The sequence below is a fragment of the Achroia grisella genome, unplaced genomic scaffold (genome assembly GCF_030625045.1).
Source record: "Achroia grisella isolate CSIRO2021 unplaced genomic scaffold, CSIRO_AGI_Agris_v1 utg1360, whole genome shotgun sequence".
Lineage (NCBI taxonomy): Eukaryota > Metazoa > Arthropoda > Insecta > Lepidoptera > Pyralidae > Achroia > Achroia grisella.
The window spans coordinates 1,570,458-1,589,248 of NW_026712626.1; the positions used below are offsets into that span (position 1 = coordinate 1,570,458).

The 18,791-nt window shown below is 31.9% G+C and overlaps 1 protein-coding gene across 3 annotated transcripts in view; it reads left to right on the top strand.

The window, feature by feature from the left end:
* The first annotated feature begins 3,760 nt into the window (after nucleotides 1-3,760).
* The window catches only part of LOC131855260 (serine proteinase stubble), a 57,184-nt gene continuing 42,153 nt past the window's right edge, over nucleotides 3,761-18,791 (top strand). For all 3 annotated transcript variants that reach the window (XM_059206502.1, XM_059206503.1, XM_059206504.1), the window contains exon 1: nucleotides 3,761-4,625. In XM_059206502.1, coding sequence (XP_059062485.1) covers nucleotides 3,959-4,625 — 667 coding nt within the window. In that variant the 5' untranslated portion in view covers nucleotides 3,761-3,958. The remainder of the gene's footprint in view (nucleotides 4,626-18,791) is intronic.

Genomic DNA, 18,791 nt, shown 5'->3' on the forward strand with positions numbered 1-18,791 from the left:
CTGAACATTCACTGTTGATTTGTATAAGTACATATTTAATTGTATGTGTATGTATGTATTTGTATGAGTATGTAGTTATATTAATAAATATTGTGTATATGTGTAATTATTCATTTAATATTATGTATTATATATGATTATGGACTCGTTTATATCTAAAACATAGTTTTTTATATTTATAGTTTAAATTAATATACAAAACTCTTTTTTTAAATGCACTACCATAGATATAAATTTCTATTTGCCCTATACTTGACTGAGAGAAAATACCTCAAGGTATTAAGTCCGCCATATCATATGCATCTATATTTGTGCATTAAAATTGCCATAACTAAATATGGGTAAAGAAATAATACTTATTGAATGGGAATCGTCCATAAATTAGAGCAACATGTAAGTTTCTTGCTCATTCTTCTTGTGATGAGACAGCTTTCCGCATGAGAGGTAGTTTCTTTGTCTACATTTACATGCTCATTCTTTCTTTCACGCGTAAGAGCAATACACAAGTTCCTTGCTCGTTCTTCTTGTGATGGGACAGCTTTCCGAATGAGCGGTAGATTAAAAAAATTGTGATGATTTTTCAAAAGTGCTTCAATGTAAGTTTATTTGAATAAATGATTTTCTATTCTATTCTATTATGTTACACTTTAAAGGGAGACAGCAAGTTTTGTAACAAGGGGTTGGAGGAATTAGAAAAACTAGAACTTTTACTTATAAAAGGATTCTTAGATTTATTTTTTATTTGATACTCAAATACAAAAAAATTATCAATAGGATCAAATTAGGTAATTCGAAATTTTAACTGTTAAAATGTTGGAAGGGGTGTTAAAATTGCATAAAGATGTGGAATTATCGCGAGTGAGACTTGAAAAGTCTTATATATTATTTATTTCGTCTTAAAAACGTCTTTACATCGTCTTATGTCGTTCTGTCAACACCGTCAATTCTTTTTTTAATTCAAATTATAATTAAAAAATCATTTATTCATGTAGGACATTTTAGCCGCTTTTTCATAAGCGTCAAGTTTTAGTATTTCATTATATTTTTTTTTTCCTATCGTCCAGTTCGGTACATAGATCCAATTCAGAAGAGCTGGCAAGAAACTCAATAGAATTACTTTAAAAAAAAATAAAACTATAATAAAAGTAAAATGCAAAAATCCTCTTTCGACATATATGTATATATATATATGAGAAGGATTTTTTTTTGTAAATGATAATGAAATGGTGCACCCGCCTGCGCGAACGGGTTACGCTGGCGGGGCACCAGTGAAAGATGATAATATAATATAACTGACCTGACCTCATATTCAGGTCAGGTCAGTTAGCCCATCGTGATAAATTCACTAGGAATTTATTACGATGGTTTCCAGGAGGAACCGCGTGGAGGTCGACCTAACATGGTACATTGCTAGCAATGGGGATTACTAGTTCCCATTACTAACAATCCCTTTCCCTCCTATATGAGTAGAATTAGCAATTTTATGTTTATATACTACCTAAGTAATCTACTGCCATCCTACGAAAATACTGTAAAATACAAATAAATATGTCTACATCTAGAAATCAACTAACTGCACTGTAGAGTAGTCGTAATGCTAGAGAAATAGATGCTGCTTGGCCAGGTTTGTTATTCTATGTTTTTTGAAATAATTTTTTATATAAAACCTATAGTTATGTAGCGCCATCTAGTGATGATGTTAACAAATAAGCTACAGAAACTATTATATTACTGATGCGGAGCACAGTGAAAGTCCAAGTTCCTTTGCCACTAGTTCTAATTATTGAACGCAGATGGCGGTTTTCATGTTATTGTTAGCAGGTTATTTATACATTGCTACGATTATTTATAAGCTGTTATAAAAATATTTTACTAGATCACCCGCGCAACGCGTCTGCACCACAGTTATTATTATATTTAACGTTATATTTCTCACAATGTACAAAATATATTTTTAAATTACAGCCTATTTGCTATTCTGATGTATGAGCTATTTTACTGTAAAGTTTCATCAAAATCCATTTAATAGTAATTATCCACCCGCAAACTTTTTTGTTTATAATATTAGTAAGACTAACTGTTGCCCGCGACATAGTCTGCACAAATTATCATCACCAGACCACCCAGACTATTTTTTAACATAAAATAATTTACATTCATGCTCGTAACACAATCAAACTTCATGGTAAATTTCATTAGAATCTGTTCAGTAATTTCGTTGTATTTTAAACAACATGAACAATAATATATTCACCATACGTATATGGTTGGCTTTTATGAAAATACGCTCGTAACTACTAGGAATACGAGTGTAACTAGTGTAATATACCGTAGAATATCTTGTTACTTAGATAGATAAAGATAGATAGCTGAAACGCAAAACTTTTATTTAAGTTAAATGGCACACACACAAGACAGTAATATATAAGAAAAATCTTAATCTATACATATAAATAAAACTGGAGTGTCTGCTTGTAATATTGAAATAACCATTTTTTACTATATGCATATGAATATAAATATGGTACATACGTCAAAATAACATTTTTTACTATTTTTTTCTGTCTGTCTGTTTGTTCCGGCTAATCTCTGAAATGGCTGGACCCATTTTGACGGGATCTTTATTGGCAGGTAGCTGATGTAATAAGGAGTCACTTAGGCTACTTTTATGTTAGAAAAATGAAGTTAAATTTCACGCAGACGATGTCGCGGGAACAACTAGTATAATATAAAATATCCCTTTAAAAAAGTTCATATCATTAGCTAGTTATATCGTTTAATCGATTAAACTATAATTAACTTAATAACTGTAGTGTAATCGATTTAAAATACTTTTTAAATCGACTAATCGACTAAATATTGTATAAAAGTCAAAACGTATTATTTATCTGTACCGATGCCTAATTGGAGCACCGCGCGTATAAAAGACATCAACGCGCGTTACATAAAATTTGTTTGTATTTAAAATTTTCATTGTATCAATTTTTATTCATAGAGCATATGGAAACAATATAATTTATGTAACTTAACTTTGTATGTAATTTATGTAACGGTTATATTATGAGTAAATTAAGTAATACGTAATTCGTAATAATGTAACCGTGTGTAATATTAAGTAAATTATACGTTAATATAGAGAGTTTCAATATATATATCTATGTGATATATGTTAATATAAAGGTATTTGTTGAACTATATTGATGGAAGAATTTATACACCTATGTATTTAAATATATAGGTATATAAATTCTTCCTTCTTCAATAGTTTAAATATATATATTATATTGTTAGGTAGTGCTAGGTGATATATGTTAATATAAAGGTATGTGTTGAACTATATTGATGGAAGAATTTATATACCTGTGTATTTTTCTATAAAAATGTTTTTATTATATACATACCATATTTTTTAAAGTTTAGATGACACAAATTTTGTTATAAATCGATACAAAATTCTATGAATATGTATGTATTCAAAATGCAATTATGAATAAATTAATAATTTTGATGAATAATGTAAAAATAAACTAGTTTTCGTCAAAATTATATAAATTTACAAGTTTTATGTTAAATGTAATGATAATTTTGAAAAACGATTTCATAATACACCCAATATCAACAAAGTAATGGTTCCCAAAAATAAAGGTTGCCGTGCAACCGCACTGTCTCTAATCACAGTTACATAAACTATCGCGTCACACACTATTTTATATAACGGACAACCAGACGGAGCACCCTGGTAGGCAGTCCGCGACCACACTCCACCGTCACCGCACGCGTTCAACAATGAAAACAAACTAAACACACAATACAAAAAAAAACAAACACGGCAACAAATTGTCAAAAATGTTCTAAATTCAAAAGTTTTCATAGACAATTCGAATTGAATTCAAAATAAATATATATTTGAAATAAAAGTGAAATGAAAGTGAAACTTTTGGAGCACTGACCGGCCAACATGCAGTGTGGATTGAAAGTGTTTCTGTTGATAGCAACATGTGTCGTCGTAGGCGACGCGTCGAATGCTCTCAGTGTTTACCGTAACCCGTACAAAAATATTATGTTCATACCCAAAAATGTCTACCGCAACAGAGCCAGACAGTCCAGAGTGTTGTTTCTGGACGAAGACGAGAACCAACAGCCGTTCGGAAAGGGAGAAATCGATTTGACACTCGACAAGAATTCCAATTCGAAATTCAAATTCGACGAGACCGATTATGAATTTACATCTCCCGATTCTGGGACGGACTCTCCCATAAAACCGCCAGAGAACTTGCCGTCCGGTAACGAGAGATTTTACGAGCCCCTTCCACGGTTTCGGCCGTTTTCTTACCCCAAATACTACAACGGACGGTTCAGCCGTCCGTATGCCCCAAATTTCGGCTTTGAATACCAGCCGTTCGCGCCAGCAGTGCGGACTAGTTATTACCCGGTGAACGGTTGGAAAGCTAGGAGCCCGCGTGTGGTTTTCCCGTACCAAGAGACGGGAAACTCTGTGCAAACGAACGCACATGGTGGGGGGTTCGATAATGTTGTGTTCCGGGAACAGAACTTTGGACTTAACGACGCTGATGAACAGCTGCAGGATATTGGTACGGGGGATGCTGATGCATTCGCAGAGAGAGGTGAGTGTGAATGGCTTATGTAAGTAATGATATAACACGAGGGAGTGTAGATGTTTAGATTGAAAAAAAAAATATTATCGACGATAAAATTGTTTATGGTCTTATTTTTGTGTGAATACCTACGAGTTGGTTGCGACGTAAGTTTCTATCTAATTTATAAAAGTGTCGGAGAGTTTGTTACCAAACTCTTCCGTTTGTTTGTCACAAAATTTTACAAAAATCGGTAAAGTCGTTTACTTTACCGATTTTTGTGAAATTTTGTATGTATATCAGTTATATCTGAGAATTGGCAATCATCTATTTTTCATAATCCTCAATGATAAGGGTGACCCACCCCTAAATATATTTTTTCTCAAGTTTTAATTTTTTTATTGTGATTCAGTAATGAAATATATATACTGCCCTAAATTCTCACCCTTCTACAATTAACCCCTATTTTTTTATAGCCATATTAGTAATTTTATTTATATAACAAGTTAACGATTGCTGAGTAGTAATAGTGCGTTTTTGTTATTCGTGTTACTGAATACATTATTTTAATATTTAATACTAAACTGCATTACCTAAAAGTTGCTAATTTTGAACAATCGACTTTAATAGTTTTACAATTAAAGTTGTTATTTCTAAATTGGTAATTTTAGAGTTGATTAAGTTTTAATATAAAAGGTACGTTATATAGCTACTAGATAGTTCATATATAAATAAATATTATAACTTTTTAAACTGCTTAATCGCGAAAGCGAAGGATCCTTGTTTGAATCGATATTTTATTGTTTCTGCTAATGCCAATAGCTGATAGGCGTGAATGTAAGTATTAATATTATCTCAGAACATTTCACAAAGCGCCATCTAGTCCCAAGCTTGTAATATGGGTATAAATGGACAACTGATATAAATATATTGATACCTTTTATGAATAGATACATAATGTACATAGAAAATACCAAGACCGACACAAATAATCATATTCATGAATAAAAATGTTGGTATCGTGCGAGGAATCGAACCCGCGACCATCGGAAGTAAGGCGGTGCTAAACCACTAGAACACAGAGGCCGTCGAAGCAAAAAGTAAGCAATACAAACAACGAAATATTAGATAACAATCTTTTGTCCCACTAACCGTAGTGTCTAACATGCGTGCCACAAAGTAAAACTATTGCGTAACTTAAGTACTCAGATTTTCCATGGTGATTGGTTATGCGTATATTTTTATATATTGAAATGTCCAAAAAAAACGATATTTAGCTGACCCTAAGTGGGGACCCTCGTTTATATCTTTATATGGTAAATAACAAATTTGCCACTTCTGTCTGGCGTATATTTTTATATATTGAAATGTCAAGAAAACCGATACTTAACTGACCCTAAGTGATGACCCTCGTTTATATTTTTATATAGTAAGTAAAAGTTGCCACTGCTGTCTGTACGCCTATATATTTTTCAACACACTTGCTCGTAAAGTGGATTTAATTTCACCGGTTTTCGATATATAAAGTAGTTCATAAAACACGCGTGCGTTATAAACGCAAATAGTGATGTTCTAATCCATAGCCGCGCTATTATCTATTTTTTAAATTTCGACCTGACCAGCCAGTAGTCAGGGCGCTGATTTAAAAAAGTAAAACGTCGGAAAGCAACCTCGTACATCATAGTTACATGGTTGAGTTTATTTAAAATCAAGTGTGTTTTAAAACATCGTACGATATTCGTATTTAACACACTCGGTTTTATTACGAACTATACTGAAATTCTGTCTCGTGTGTTATAACCATCATAACGAACTTATATCGTAATATACTATTGAACTGCGAAACGAATTTTAATGCAGTTTTCAGCAATAGATAGAGATTGTATATTATTTCAATTGTGTTGGAATTTACGACAAAAATGTGTTTAAAATTAAGTATATTATATACAGATTATTTACATAACACTGCTCTAATAATCTTCTTCTTATTTGACATAAAATATGGTTGAGTGCAGTGATGGCCGTTATACTCGTGAGGGATGCTGCTTGTAGGGACTGGTCTGCTCTGATAACTATGACTGATTTATTTTATTTATTTATTTATGTCAACTTGGTTATTTGGCAGTTTGTATTCACACAGAATTCTTAAAAATGTAATGCTGAATAACATTTATTTAAAAGAGCAACACGCAAGTTTCTTACTCATTCTTCTTGTAATGAGTCTGCGTTCCGAATGAGTGGTAGAAACAAAAATGTGACTATATAAAAGTGCTTATATTAAGTTTATTTCAATAAAGATTACTTCTATTTCCACTGAGACCTGTTGTTTTTAATGGCTAACGGTATACGCTGGAGGGACACCAGTCACCAGTGGAGGATGATAGTATGTTCATGAAGTCAGGTCAGTTTGAATATCGTGGTATAATCTGATGGAGATATTCAGTGAATCATTCATTCATAAACTAAAGAGCAACGCTCTTGTCCTGTGGAGCTCTTGCCATTTTCTACGATTTTCCATCATATTTTTTAAGCCTTCTTGTAATCAGTGAATATTCCTTCTAATATAGTAAATATTCAGCAGTAAATACAATTTAATCTGGTTGTCATCACAGTTGCATGTTATACATGACTGTTACATAGCAACAAGAATACTAATTTTTAATGTAATGGATTATACTTTTTATTCCAAAATCAATGTCCCTTATATATTCACCACTAGATGTACCTACAACTTCGTCCATGTGGAATTTAACAAAAAGGTTAATTTGAGAATTTTTCTAAAATAAAAGTAGCCTAAGTTACTCCTTATTACATTAGCTAAAATATAAAAGTCCCGTCAAAATCGGTCTAGCCATTTTAGAGATTAGCCAGAACAAACAGACAGACAGACAAAAATTGTAAAAAAATATATTTTGGTGTATGTACCGTATTTATATTCATATGCGTGTAGTAAAAACGGTTATTTCAATATTACAAACAGACACTCCAGTTTTATTTATAGATAATAATCTGTGTGGAGGTTCCTATTACTGATAGGCTCACAATTTCCCATTACTAATGTCCCCTCCCCCTTCCCTCTATAGACGAGGTCGTCAAACCAAGCATTAACAAAGTTATTGTGTTTAAATAACGTCGCAAACAGTTAGACATGCTTGATTGCTATGGGTCAAGGGATGCAATTACGTATAGCTAAACATATTTTAAGCTACATATGGCGTACTAGCTTTTTCTCAGGGCATTACTTGTTTGGAAGTCGTTGTTAAATAATAATAATAATCTCAGGACAATTCACACAGCGCCATCTAGACCCAAGTTAAGCTAGCTAAAGCTTGTTTTATGGGTACTAGATAGCTGATACATATACATAGATATTTTTTTTGTAAATACATACATATTAATAATAATAATAATCTCAGGACAATTCACATAGCGCCATCTAGACCCAAGTTAAGCTAACTAAAGTTTGTGTTATGGGTACTAGATAACTGATACAAATATATAGTGTTTGTTTTCGTAAATACATACATATTATACATAGAAAACACCCAGACCGATACAATCAATCATACTCATGTATACAAATGTTTGTGCCGTGCAAGGAATCGAACCCGCGACCATCGGTCGTAAAGCCGTGTGCCAGACCGCTAGACCACCGAGGTCGTCAAAAATCCTGGTGAATTTTTCACGATGGGCTAACTGACCTCAGTTTATATTAATTATTTTTATTCATTTACTTCATAATGCCATACAATTAAGGTCATTTAAGGATATTAAAGGAATAATATAAATTTCTATTATTGACTTTGATATTAATTATGATTATTACTTTATTTATTACTAGCTGTAATAAATAAAGTAATAATCATAATAATCGTAATACCACGCGGACGAAGTCACCCGAAACCGCGTGGTATTTAATTTAATTTTCCTAAAATAAAAGTAGCTAGAGTTACTCCTTATTACATCAGCTACCTGCCAAAAAAAGTCCCGTCAAAATCGGTCACGGCCGTTTCTGAGATTAGCCGGAACAAATAGACATACAGACAGACAAAAATTGTAAAACATGTTATTTTGGTGCATGTACCTATATTTATATCCATATGCATGTAGTAAAAAACGGTAATTTCAATATTACAAACAGACACTCCAATTTTATTTATACGTATAGATTATTATAATTACTATTTTATATACTAATTTACTATTATTTGATTTGTTATTATTGTAAATAATTTTATACATTTCTTGCATGCCCGATTATGCCGAATCACGATTGTGCGTTTTATGATAGTATCTAACTCTTCATCGTGTTTGCCTGAAAATAAATAATTCATTCATATTTCATTCATTCATTTATTCATGCTCATCCTATCATCCTCCACTGGTACTATAAATAAAACATCGTATTCCTCTTAAATGATTTTTTCGGACTATTATAATGCTGTTGGCCGCAGCTGGCCTTTACAGCTCACTGGACGAGAGGGGGAGAGTGCATGTGGCACTTCAAACCCGCGGAAGGACTTATAGAGCGACTGAAGGCCAACTCCCGTTTGACGGATACGACTTTAGTCTGTGGACACCGGGTCCGAATCTCGGCTCAGGCCGTCGTAATTACGACGTTTGAACTGTACAGGGATCGATCGGAGGGGAATGGACGGGGGATCGATCGGAGGGGAGACGGGGGATCGATTGGAGGGGAGACGGAGTTCGATCGAAGGGGACAACGCATGAGTGATATCACCGGGATCACATAAAGTGCCTGTTGTTGTGTGTGGGTGTTGTTTATCATTTAGTAATGTAAAAATGCATTCGTCATAAATATAATTATTATAATTAATCACTCGATGTATATAATTAACCTGGATATTATGTATTAGAATGTTTTAACCGACTGCGGAAGTAAAAGAGGCTAATGTTTTGTTATGTATGTATTTTTATGTAGAATGTAATGTGATTTATTATATGTAATTAGTAGGTTAGATTACTGATACATAATTGTTACGTATGTATATGAATATATACAAAAGAGAGCGTTGTAGCCGAGTTAGTAACTAAATTGTATTGTAACTGGAGGGTATATGAATTTAGTAAAGTTTGTTGAAGTTGAAACATATATATTTACTATATGTGCCCACGGTTTCACTCGCATGAAATTTGTAGCTTATATGTTATATATAAGTTATACTACTGCAAGTTTCATCAAAATTCGTTCAGAAATTTTGTGTGAAAGAGTTAAAAACATCCCCATATTCACAAGCTTTCGCGTTTATAATATTGGGAAGATATATGTATCTATATATATATATATATATGTTGATATGATTTATAAAACATATTAAGCCACTGGCAGACTTTCAAAAATAATAACAAAATAATAGTGTTAAATTCAACATCACTACATATAAAGGCAACACAAATCGAGATAATAAGTTAGAAAAAGAACAAGATTCAAGTAACAAATAAGTAATATTTAAAGTGCAGTAGTTAAAGTAACAAATATTAATGAATTTATATAAACATATACATTTATATGTCTGGGATATATACTTAAATATATTATTACTAGCTACTTGTCTCGGCTTCGCATAGGTGTACATGTGTCATATATATAATCACACCTCCAGAATAACTCTATCTATTAAAAAAAACCGCTTCAAAATCCGTTGCGTAGTTTTAAAGATTTAAGCATAGGGACAAACAGCCACAGCAACTTTATTTTATACTAAGTAATAATGATTATTTAGGGCTTGCTTACTTAGATTTTCGCCGATTTAATATTATTAGAACATTGATCCAAATTAACAGTTTTATAAATACTCTATGAAAAAATTTTATCAAATGAACTTCTATTTAAGTACATTTGAATAGTCATACATTTTCTTTTTAACCTACCACTCATTCAGAAAGCTGTCTCATCACAAGAAGAACGAGCAAGAAACTTGTGTGTCGCTCTTTTAAATAATATATATGAATATAAAGTACCTAATAACACGATTTCTTTACACTCAAATTCTACATTAATATTGTAAAGAGGTAAAGTTTGTGTGTTTCTTTGTGAGGGAATATCTCCGGTTTTACTGATCCGATTTTAAAAATTCTTTCCACTGCTATAGAGATATTATCCCCGAGTGGTATAGGCTATATAAGAGCTACACGCTACGACTAATAAGAGCCGAGAAGCAATGATAAATGTGGCGAAAAATATTCATTTTAAGTGCTTTCGCTGCGGACACTGTGTAAACTGTTAAAGTTACGCAAAAAATATGTATGATAATAAAAGAAAAAATAATTCAAATATTGGACCCATGGCTCAAAGCCGGAATCGAATGCTAGTATTGAATATACAGTTGGTTGATTAAATTTATGAAATATATGGTTGATGTTGTTGTATGTATGGAAAGTAAAAAACTAAAATTGTTATGACTAAGTTACGCAAAATATATAATATTAAAAAAAGAACCTCAAGTATTGGATTCGTGGCTCAAAGTTGGGACCGGTTGTTACTATTGAATAGTTGGTTGAGTAAATCTATTAAAAAACTATGTGTGTAAACTAAAATATTCATGACTAAGTTACGCAAAATATATAATATTAAAAAAAGAACCTCAAATATTGGACTCGTGGCTCAAAGCCGAAGCGAGTTGCTAGTATAGAATTTATAATAGGTTGAGTAAATTCATAAAAAAATATGTATGTAATCTAAAAACATACATTTTTATGATTCGATTGCGATGTGTGAACCGATTTCATGGAGTCATGTGATAACGTAATAACTGAGGTACTATACTTGTAGAGTTCACATGCTAAGTATTACCTAGTTAGTAATAATATTTCAGGACAATTCACACAGCTACCAAGTACCAAGCTAAGCAGAGGTTGTGTTATGTTTATTTATTTATTTAAACTTTAATGCACAAATTAAAAGTACATATGGCGAACTTGACACCTAAGATCGTTCTCTACCAGTCAACCATAAGGCAAACTAAGAAGTTAGTAAGGGGCGCGTTACAGTTTACAAACACTTACGAAGTAACTTTACAATAATACATATTATTAGACATGCATATTTACATGCGACTCATAAATAACTAATGTAAAGACATGCTGAATATATATATAGAAAACACCCAGACCGATACAAGCAATCATACTCATTAATACAAATATTTGTACCGTACGAGGAAGCGAACCTGCGTTTATAGGACGTAGAGCGGTGTGCTAAACCTCTAGACCACCGAGGTCGTCGTATATAAGTTATATAAAAAAGTAACTAATGTGGAAACAAATTTATTTGAACACTATACTATATGTACTGATATATTTTTTATGTTTATTTATTTTAGGCTACTAGCCCTATATTATAAATATCTTATAGACTATCATACATATTTATTAAATAATTTGAAAAGAAGAGATGAGTTCAGTTCTTGTCAGTTCTTCTTAGTTCGAAAGCACTCCGAACTGACGGTAGATTTGACATATCATAAGAGTCTGTAATAGACATATACATGAATAGAGATATTTTGATTTTGGAAATTAAAAGATTATAAAAATGTATAAGAGGTCTGATGGGCATAAAAAATGAGTATTGCTGGCAACACTTCTCTTATACATAGTCGGTTGAAAAAGGTGAAAACACTAGTAAATAACTTCATTAATTTGACTGTCAATTGTTTTCCTTAAAACAATATTAATTACCATACAGAAGGTAACGAAAGTACATATAATGTAACAACTGATTGTCAACCTTAAATCCGTGTGACATAAAGTCTCAATTAGATCACGTCGGTATGACTAGGCATGCGATACTCGACCTTATTACGAATGACGTAAAGTGTATTATATTGATGTCACGCAACTCTCAATTTTTATTTTGCGTGTATTAAAAGCACACGATAGACGACCTTATTATGAACGTAGTAAAGCATATTATATTGGTGTCAGTGATTGTAAATTTTTATTTCGCGTGTATGGAACATGCAAATGAGTGTAATTGGAGTTCGTACAGAAATGCAACGTTTTTTTATATGTAACTATTAACCGCTGTTAGAAAGAAATTATTAGATTTTAGTATGGAAAAGTGATTCTTATATTGTTTTTTTTAATGACGCTTGCAATGGAAAACAAACCACTTATACTAAAATTATAATATAATTAATTTGATATTTTCATGCCTGCAAATTGATGTATATGATCCGTTTATACAGCACAGTTTGTATGAAAGTTCAAAAAAATATTTTCAATTTTACACTGTAATTATTGATGTAAATTGTCACTAATAAATGAAGTGTTAAATTAATTGTTCCCAATATATTTTTTTAATCCTTATTTTGAATGAATCTAGTTATCCATTAGTCTTTAAGATCTCTTTGGGCATCTTCATGTGTTGCTATTCTGGTGGAACCTCGGCTGGTAGTTCATTCCATAAACTACATCTATATTCTCTGAAACCTAATAGTAATAACCCAGGACAATTCAAACAGCTCTATCTAGTCCTATGGTACGCAGATCTTGTGTTATGGGTACTAGACAATTCATATAAATACTTTGATATTTTTGTAAATGCATTTATATAATACTAGCTACTCGCCCCGGCTACGCCTGGGTATACATGTATTATATACATAAACCTTCCTCTTGAATCACTCTATCGATTAAAAAAATGGCTTCTAAATCCGTTGCGTAGTTTTAGAGATTTAAGCATACATAGGGACGGACAGACAGCGACAGCGACTTTGTTTTATACTATGTAATGATACCCAGATCGATACAAACAATCATACTCATGAAACATTTGTAAATAATTGCACCGTGCGAGGAATTGAACCCGCGAATACATATGTGAAGGCAAGTAAAGCGGTGTGCTTAAACGCTAGATCACCAAGGCCATATATGTTAATTAATTACTAAACATCTTACTACATTTGTTTTCAATTACTAAACACTGTACAAATCGAAAAGTAAACACGAAATCATTCCCATATAAGTAAATAGCCAAAAATAACAACATTGCATGTGGTTGACCAATTGTTTTACAATAACAATATAAAAAAGGCAACATATACCAATGTATTGAGTAAATTGTTGGACGACGTTTATTTAAATAAAAATATTGGCTTATTCGGATTACGGCCACTGATTAGACTATTTACTTTTGACAAAATTGCAATAACATAGGCTGCTATTGCAATTATATAATCTATATAATTTCACTACCTATATAATCTCCCTAATTTGAATTTAGAATAGAATAGAAAATAATTTATTCAAATAAACTTAATTTAAGCACTTTTGAATAGTCAACATTTTTTTAAATCTACTGCTTATTCGGAAAGCTGTCTCATCACAAGAAGAATAAGCAAAAAACTTGTGTGTTGCTCTTTTAAACAATCGTTGTAAGTTCACATTTTACAAGTCGAAACGTGTGAATACAAACTACCAACCAGCACTAATTTATTTAGGCTCAAATATAAAAACACAATAAAATTAAATCAGTCGTAGTGATAAGATTAAAAAATGAATCTGTATTATTGAAAACATGTACATTGTACAAGCTCATTTGAAAAGTTATTCTTTTTGTTGCGCAGAATTTTTTTACAGTTTTTCTTAGCTCCCCAAATACACTTGGAATGTGGAATGAACTACCTGCCGAGGTACTCTCGAGAGACTACAGCATGGGGTTTTTCAAGAAGGGTATATTAAGGTTTATTAAGGGTCGGCAATGCGCACGTGACACCCCTGGTGTTTTAGGCATCCATAGGCTACGGTAACCGTTTACCATCAGATGGGTCGTATTTGCTACGTAGTATAAAAAAAAAGTCTGTAATAAATCTAATTCAAACGGGGATCGAAATTCTGATGGCCTGAGCGAAGAAGGACCCCTAGCGGTGCCCTCAGAATAAAGTCGTATCCGTCTGGCGGGAGTTGGCCTTCAGCTGCTCCATAAGTCCTTCCGTGGGTGTGGAGTGTCATCTGTACTCGGCCTTTATCATCATGTGAGGCTGTAATGGCCAGCTGCGGCAAACAGCATTAGAGTAGTCCGAAAAGTAGACCTACATACATAAATAAAGACACAAAAAATGTTTTCTATTTCTATTTTGGTCAGGCTGGTTTCTATAAAAAATCATATTTTTTTCAGATAGATATCAAATATCATAACTAGTTAAAATATACACGGTACGGTCATGGTTACGTATAAAAAAATGACAATAAGCTATAATTTCTACGTCTCAGCGCCGTGGGAGCGGATGGCAACGCACGACGGGTGAAAATGTTAGTTTCACTGATCGAGTAAAAAAAAGATAAGCGATGGGAATTTAGTATTGTTCATAGGAAAGTGTTGTTTGTTTATATGTGAAAATTATATGTACGTAAAGCCTTGTTTTATATATCTTATAAATAAAATTCTCGTGTCACTATGTTCATTACCATATTCCTTCGAAACGGCTTGACCGATTTTTATGGAATTATATATGCATATTTAGTAGGTCTGAGAATCGGCTACTAACTATTTTTCATACGCCTAAGTGACAAATTGTCCAACCTCATCATGTTTTTTTTATTTTTTAGTAAATTTTTTAAATAATTTTATAAATTGGCATTAAAAATCATATGCAATTCTAAATTTTCACCCTTCTAACACCAACCTATATATCTACTTTAATTTATATAGTAAAACAATGTTTGTGGGTCGGCTAGTGTATGTAAATATTTCAAAAAGATTGTGAGTTTGGATATTCGGGATAATCTCCGATACTAGTAATCTGATTTTGTAAAATTCTTTCAGAATACAATATAATAATAACCTTCAACGATACACACAGCGGTATCTAGACCCAAGTGAAGCTAGATAAGCTTGTGTTATGGGTACTAGATAACTGATACATATACATAGATTTTTTTTTGTAATTACATACACATTATACATAAAAAACACCCAGACCGATACAAACAATCATACTCATGAATACAACTGTTTGTGCCGTGCGAGGAATTGAACCCGCGACCATCGGTCGTAAAGCGGTGTGCTAGACCGCTAGACCACCGAGGTCGTCAATTTAAGTAGAGTTTGTGTTATAGGTACTAGACTACTGATATAAATACACAATGTTTTTTGTTACATACACATTATAATAGAAAACACCTAAACCGATACAAACAATCGAATCCACGACCATTAGAAATGAGGCGGTGTACTAAATCACTAGACCACGAAGACCGTCAGATATACATAGCAATATAGAATAGAAAATGATTTATTCAAATAAACTTAAATTGAAGCACTTTTCAATAGTCATATTTATTTTTTTTTTAATCGACGTTCAGACAGCTGTCTCTTCATAAGAAGAACGACGAGGAACAAACTTGCGTGTTGCTCATTTAAATAATTATTGTAATTTTACGTTCTTAATTCGAAATGTGTGAATATAAATTTATTATTATAGTTTATTATAGACCATTAAACGAGGAAGGCTATGGGCTAAACACATATCGTTCCTATTGGTATGTACCAATAGTAGCGAAACTACATTGAAAAATGTTGCCAAAATGGGGAAAATGTAACGCAGATTTAGTTGCGCAGGCCATCTGCTATATATGTATGTAGGTCTTAGGAGTCGAAAAGATAAAATTATTTACTATACGTTACTCTCTCGTCACTCGTACAATAATAGTACAATTAATGCGTATAATATTATGTTAAAACAGGCATTCTATTACATACTAATCACACACTATAAATCTATATAAATAACTGGAAGGCAGAATGTTCTATATTATTTATTTACTAACTTCAATCTTCATAGACAATTAACTTTTTTTTTATATATTACGATGCTGGCATTTAAGCGTACGACAATCTAATAGTAAATGGTTACCGTAGTCTATGGACGCCTGAAACACCGCGTTGCCGACCCTTTCTTGAAAAACCCCATGGTATTTAGTAAAACCTAACTTTATGTATTATAAAAATTGGCATGCCTTTATGAGAATTAAAATATCATTATATTAATATTTTTTATCATTAGGTATTATAAAATAAAATGGAATCCATATGCCACCGCTTTAAATTGCATTTAAAAAATAAAAGTTTGCCTCAATATTTATTTTATTAAAAAAAAAAAATAGACTTATAAACAATATATTTTTTTCCTTATAACCGGAACTTACCCTCCGCCCCGCTCAACGTCTTTATACGGACGTACAAATAAAAAGAATATCTACATATACAAAAAATGGTTAGTAATGCAATTAGGGAGACATCGTATAAATTACAGAGATTTTGTACAAAGTCATCAGATTAGATAGCTGTCTGATTTATGTAGCAAAAATACTAATTTGCAAGCTATAATCCGGTTTGTTGTATGAGAAAAGTAAACAAAAGTAAAAACTAATTACAGTTACTCAAGTTCATGATAAGTCACAAAATATATGTTTTGATTATTTGTGTCTACTCTGTAAGGGACCTATGAATATATACAACAAACAATTATTGTTAACCCAAATTATCAAAACAAATAAACAATACAAATTCCCGCCAAAAATCCCATCGGTTCAATCTGTCATGTTGACATTTAAACTGACAGGTCAATGTCAGAAGGAAATCGGAAATTTAAAAATCGAACATCTCGATTGCATTATCGGCGATCAGAATGAGGTCGTGTATTACATCATATTATTACATCGGCTGCGCCATTTTGAGAAGGCAACTCGTAGCTACCATCTCTGTTTCGTTACGTAACACGAAAGTGGCTGTGTGAAAGTTGGCCGTCTGTCTCGCTCAGTTTTAGCTGATTTTGTGAGTTAGTATTGTGACCCGTATTAAATTTGTTTTCACCGTTTATGAATATGATTATGGGTCATTTTAAAAGCATTAAGAGCGTTTGAACTGTATACAATGTAATAAGAATCTTGTTATATGTTAATAATGTATGTTTATTTCTTTAAATGGTACATAATATTTTTTTATAATCATAAGGTACGAAAATATGAAAATGTCTCTAATGACCCGCGTGAAATTTATAGTTTATGTGTTCTTCTGATGTATATGCTATGTTACTGTAAAATTTCATCAAAATCCGTTCAGTAGTTTTTGCGTGAAGGAGTAACATATCTATACTCACAAACTTTAGCGTTTATAATATTAGTAAGATCTTATTTACTCTAATAATATTGATAAGTTATTTCATATTATTTTATTAACAAACAATCTGATAACTTACCTGACGGTAAATGGTAACCATCCCCAATATACACAAACAGCACTATATACATCACATTATTATGTGATATCCATCATACCACTCATATGTTGATGTTCCAGAGGACTAAAATATCATGACTCTCGTGCTTTAATTACAGTGCTTCCAAATACCAAATAAAAAAAAACCTATCTTCCTTTAATCATCCTTCAAGCAAAACACATCTCACAAAGTAAGTAACTGAAATAAGTGATACAGTGGTACCCACGCAATCGACTTTGTATGTATTGTACCATAGACAAAAAATATATCTTCGTTTATTTAAAGGACACAAAAAAATATATAAATGTGTACATATAAGACATAATATGTCTAATTAAAAACTCAATTTAGTGAGCAGGGTTCTAACAGTTTGCATCAAATATTGTTTTTATGGATAATCTAGTAAATATAATTATTGATTAATTATTTAGTTTTATTTAGGTTGTCATTTACCATTAGATGGGCTGTCAAATTGTTTGACATTCCAAATAATAAAAAAAAACAAAAATTTCAAAAATAGTACCTTTATTTTTTGTTGTTGTTGCTTAAACCACAGATAATATAATACGCTTAAACTTAAAATGTAACTTGTGGTCAGATTAGATTTGTCGTATTTCACAGAAAATCTGCGAATTCCTGCCTGAAGTTAACTAACCGGTCCTTATGACATAATTATGTAATATAGTCGTTCTTACTAACAGACTAGACTACCTAGTTTGTATTTTATAAATAAAAACATATAATAAAAAAGAGAAAATATAATAGAATTAAACAACAAATAAAGTAACTCGTTTTTTTACATATAAACAAAATTCTCTTGTCACAATGATAGTTACCATACTCCTCCGAAACGGATGTCCCGATTTTTATGAAATTATATGTACTCGTATATTCAATAGGTCTGAGAATCGGCTACTATTTTTCAAAACCCTAAGATTTTTATTATTTCTTGGAC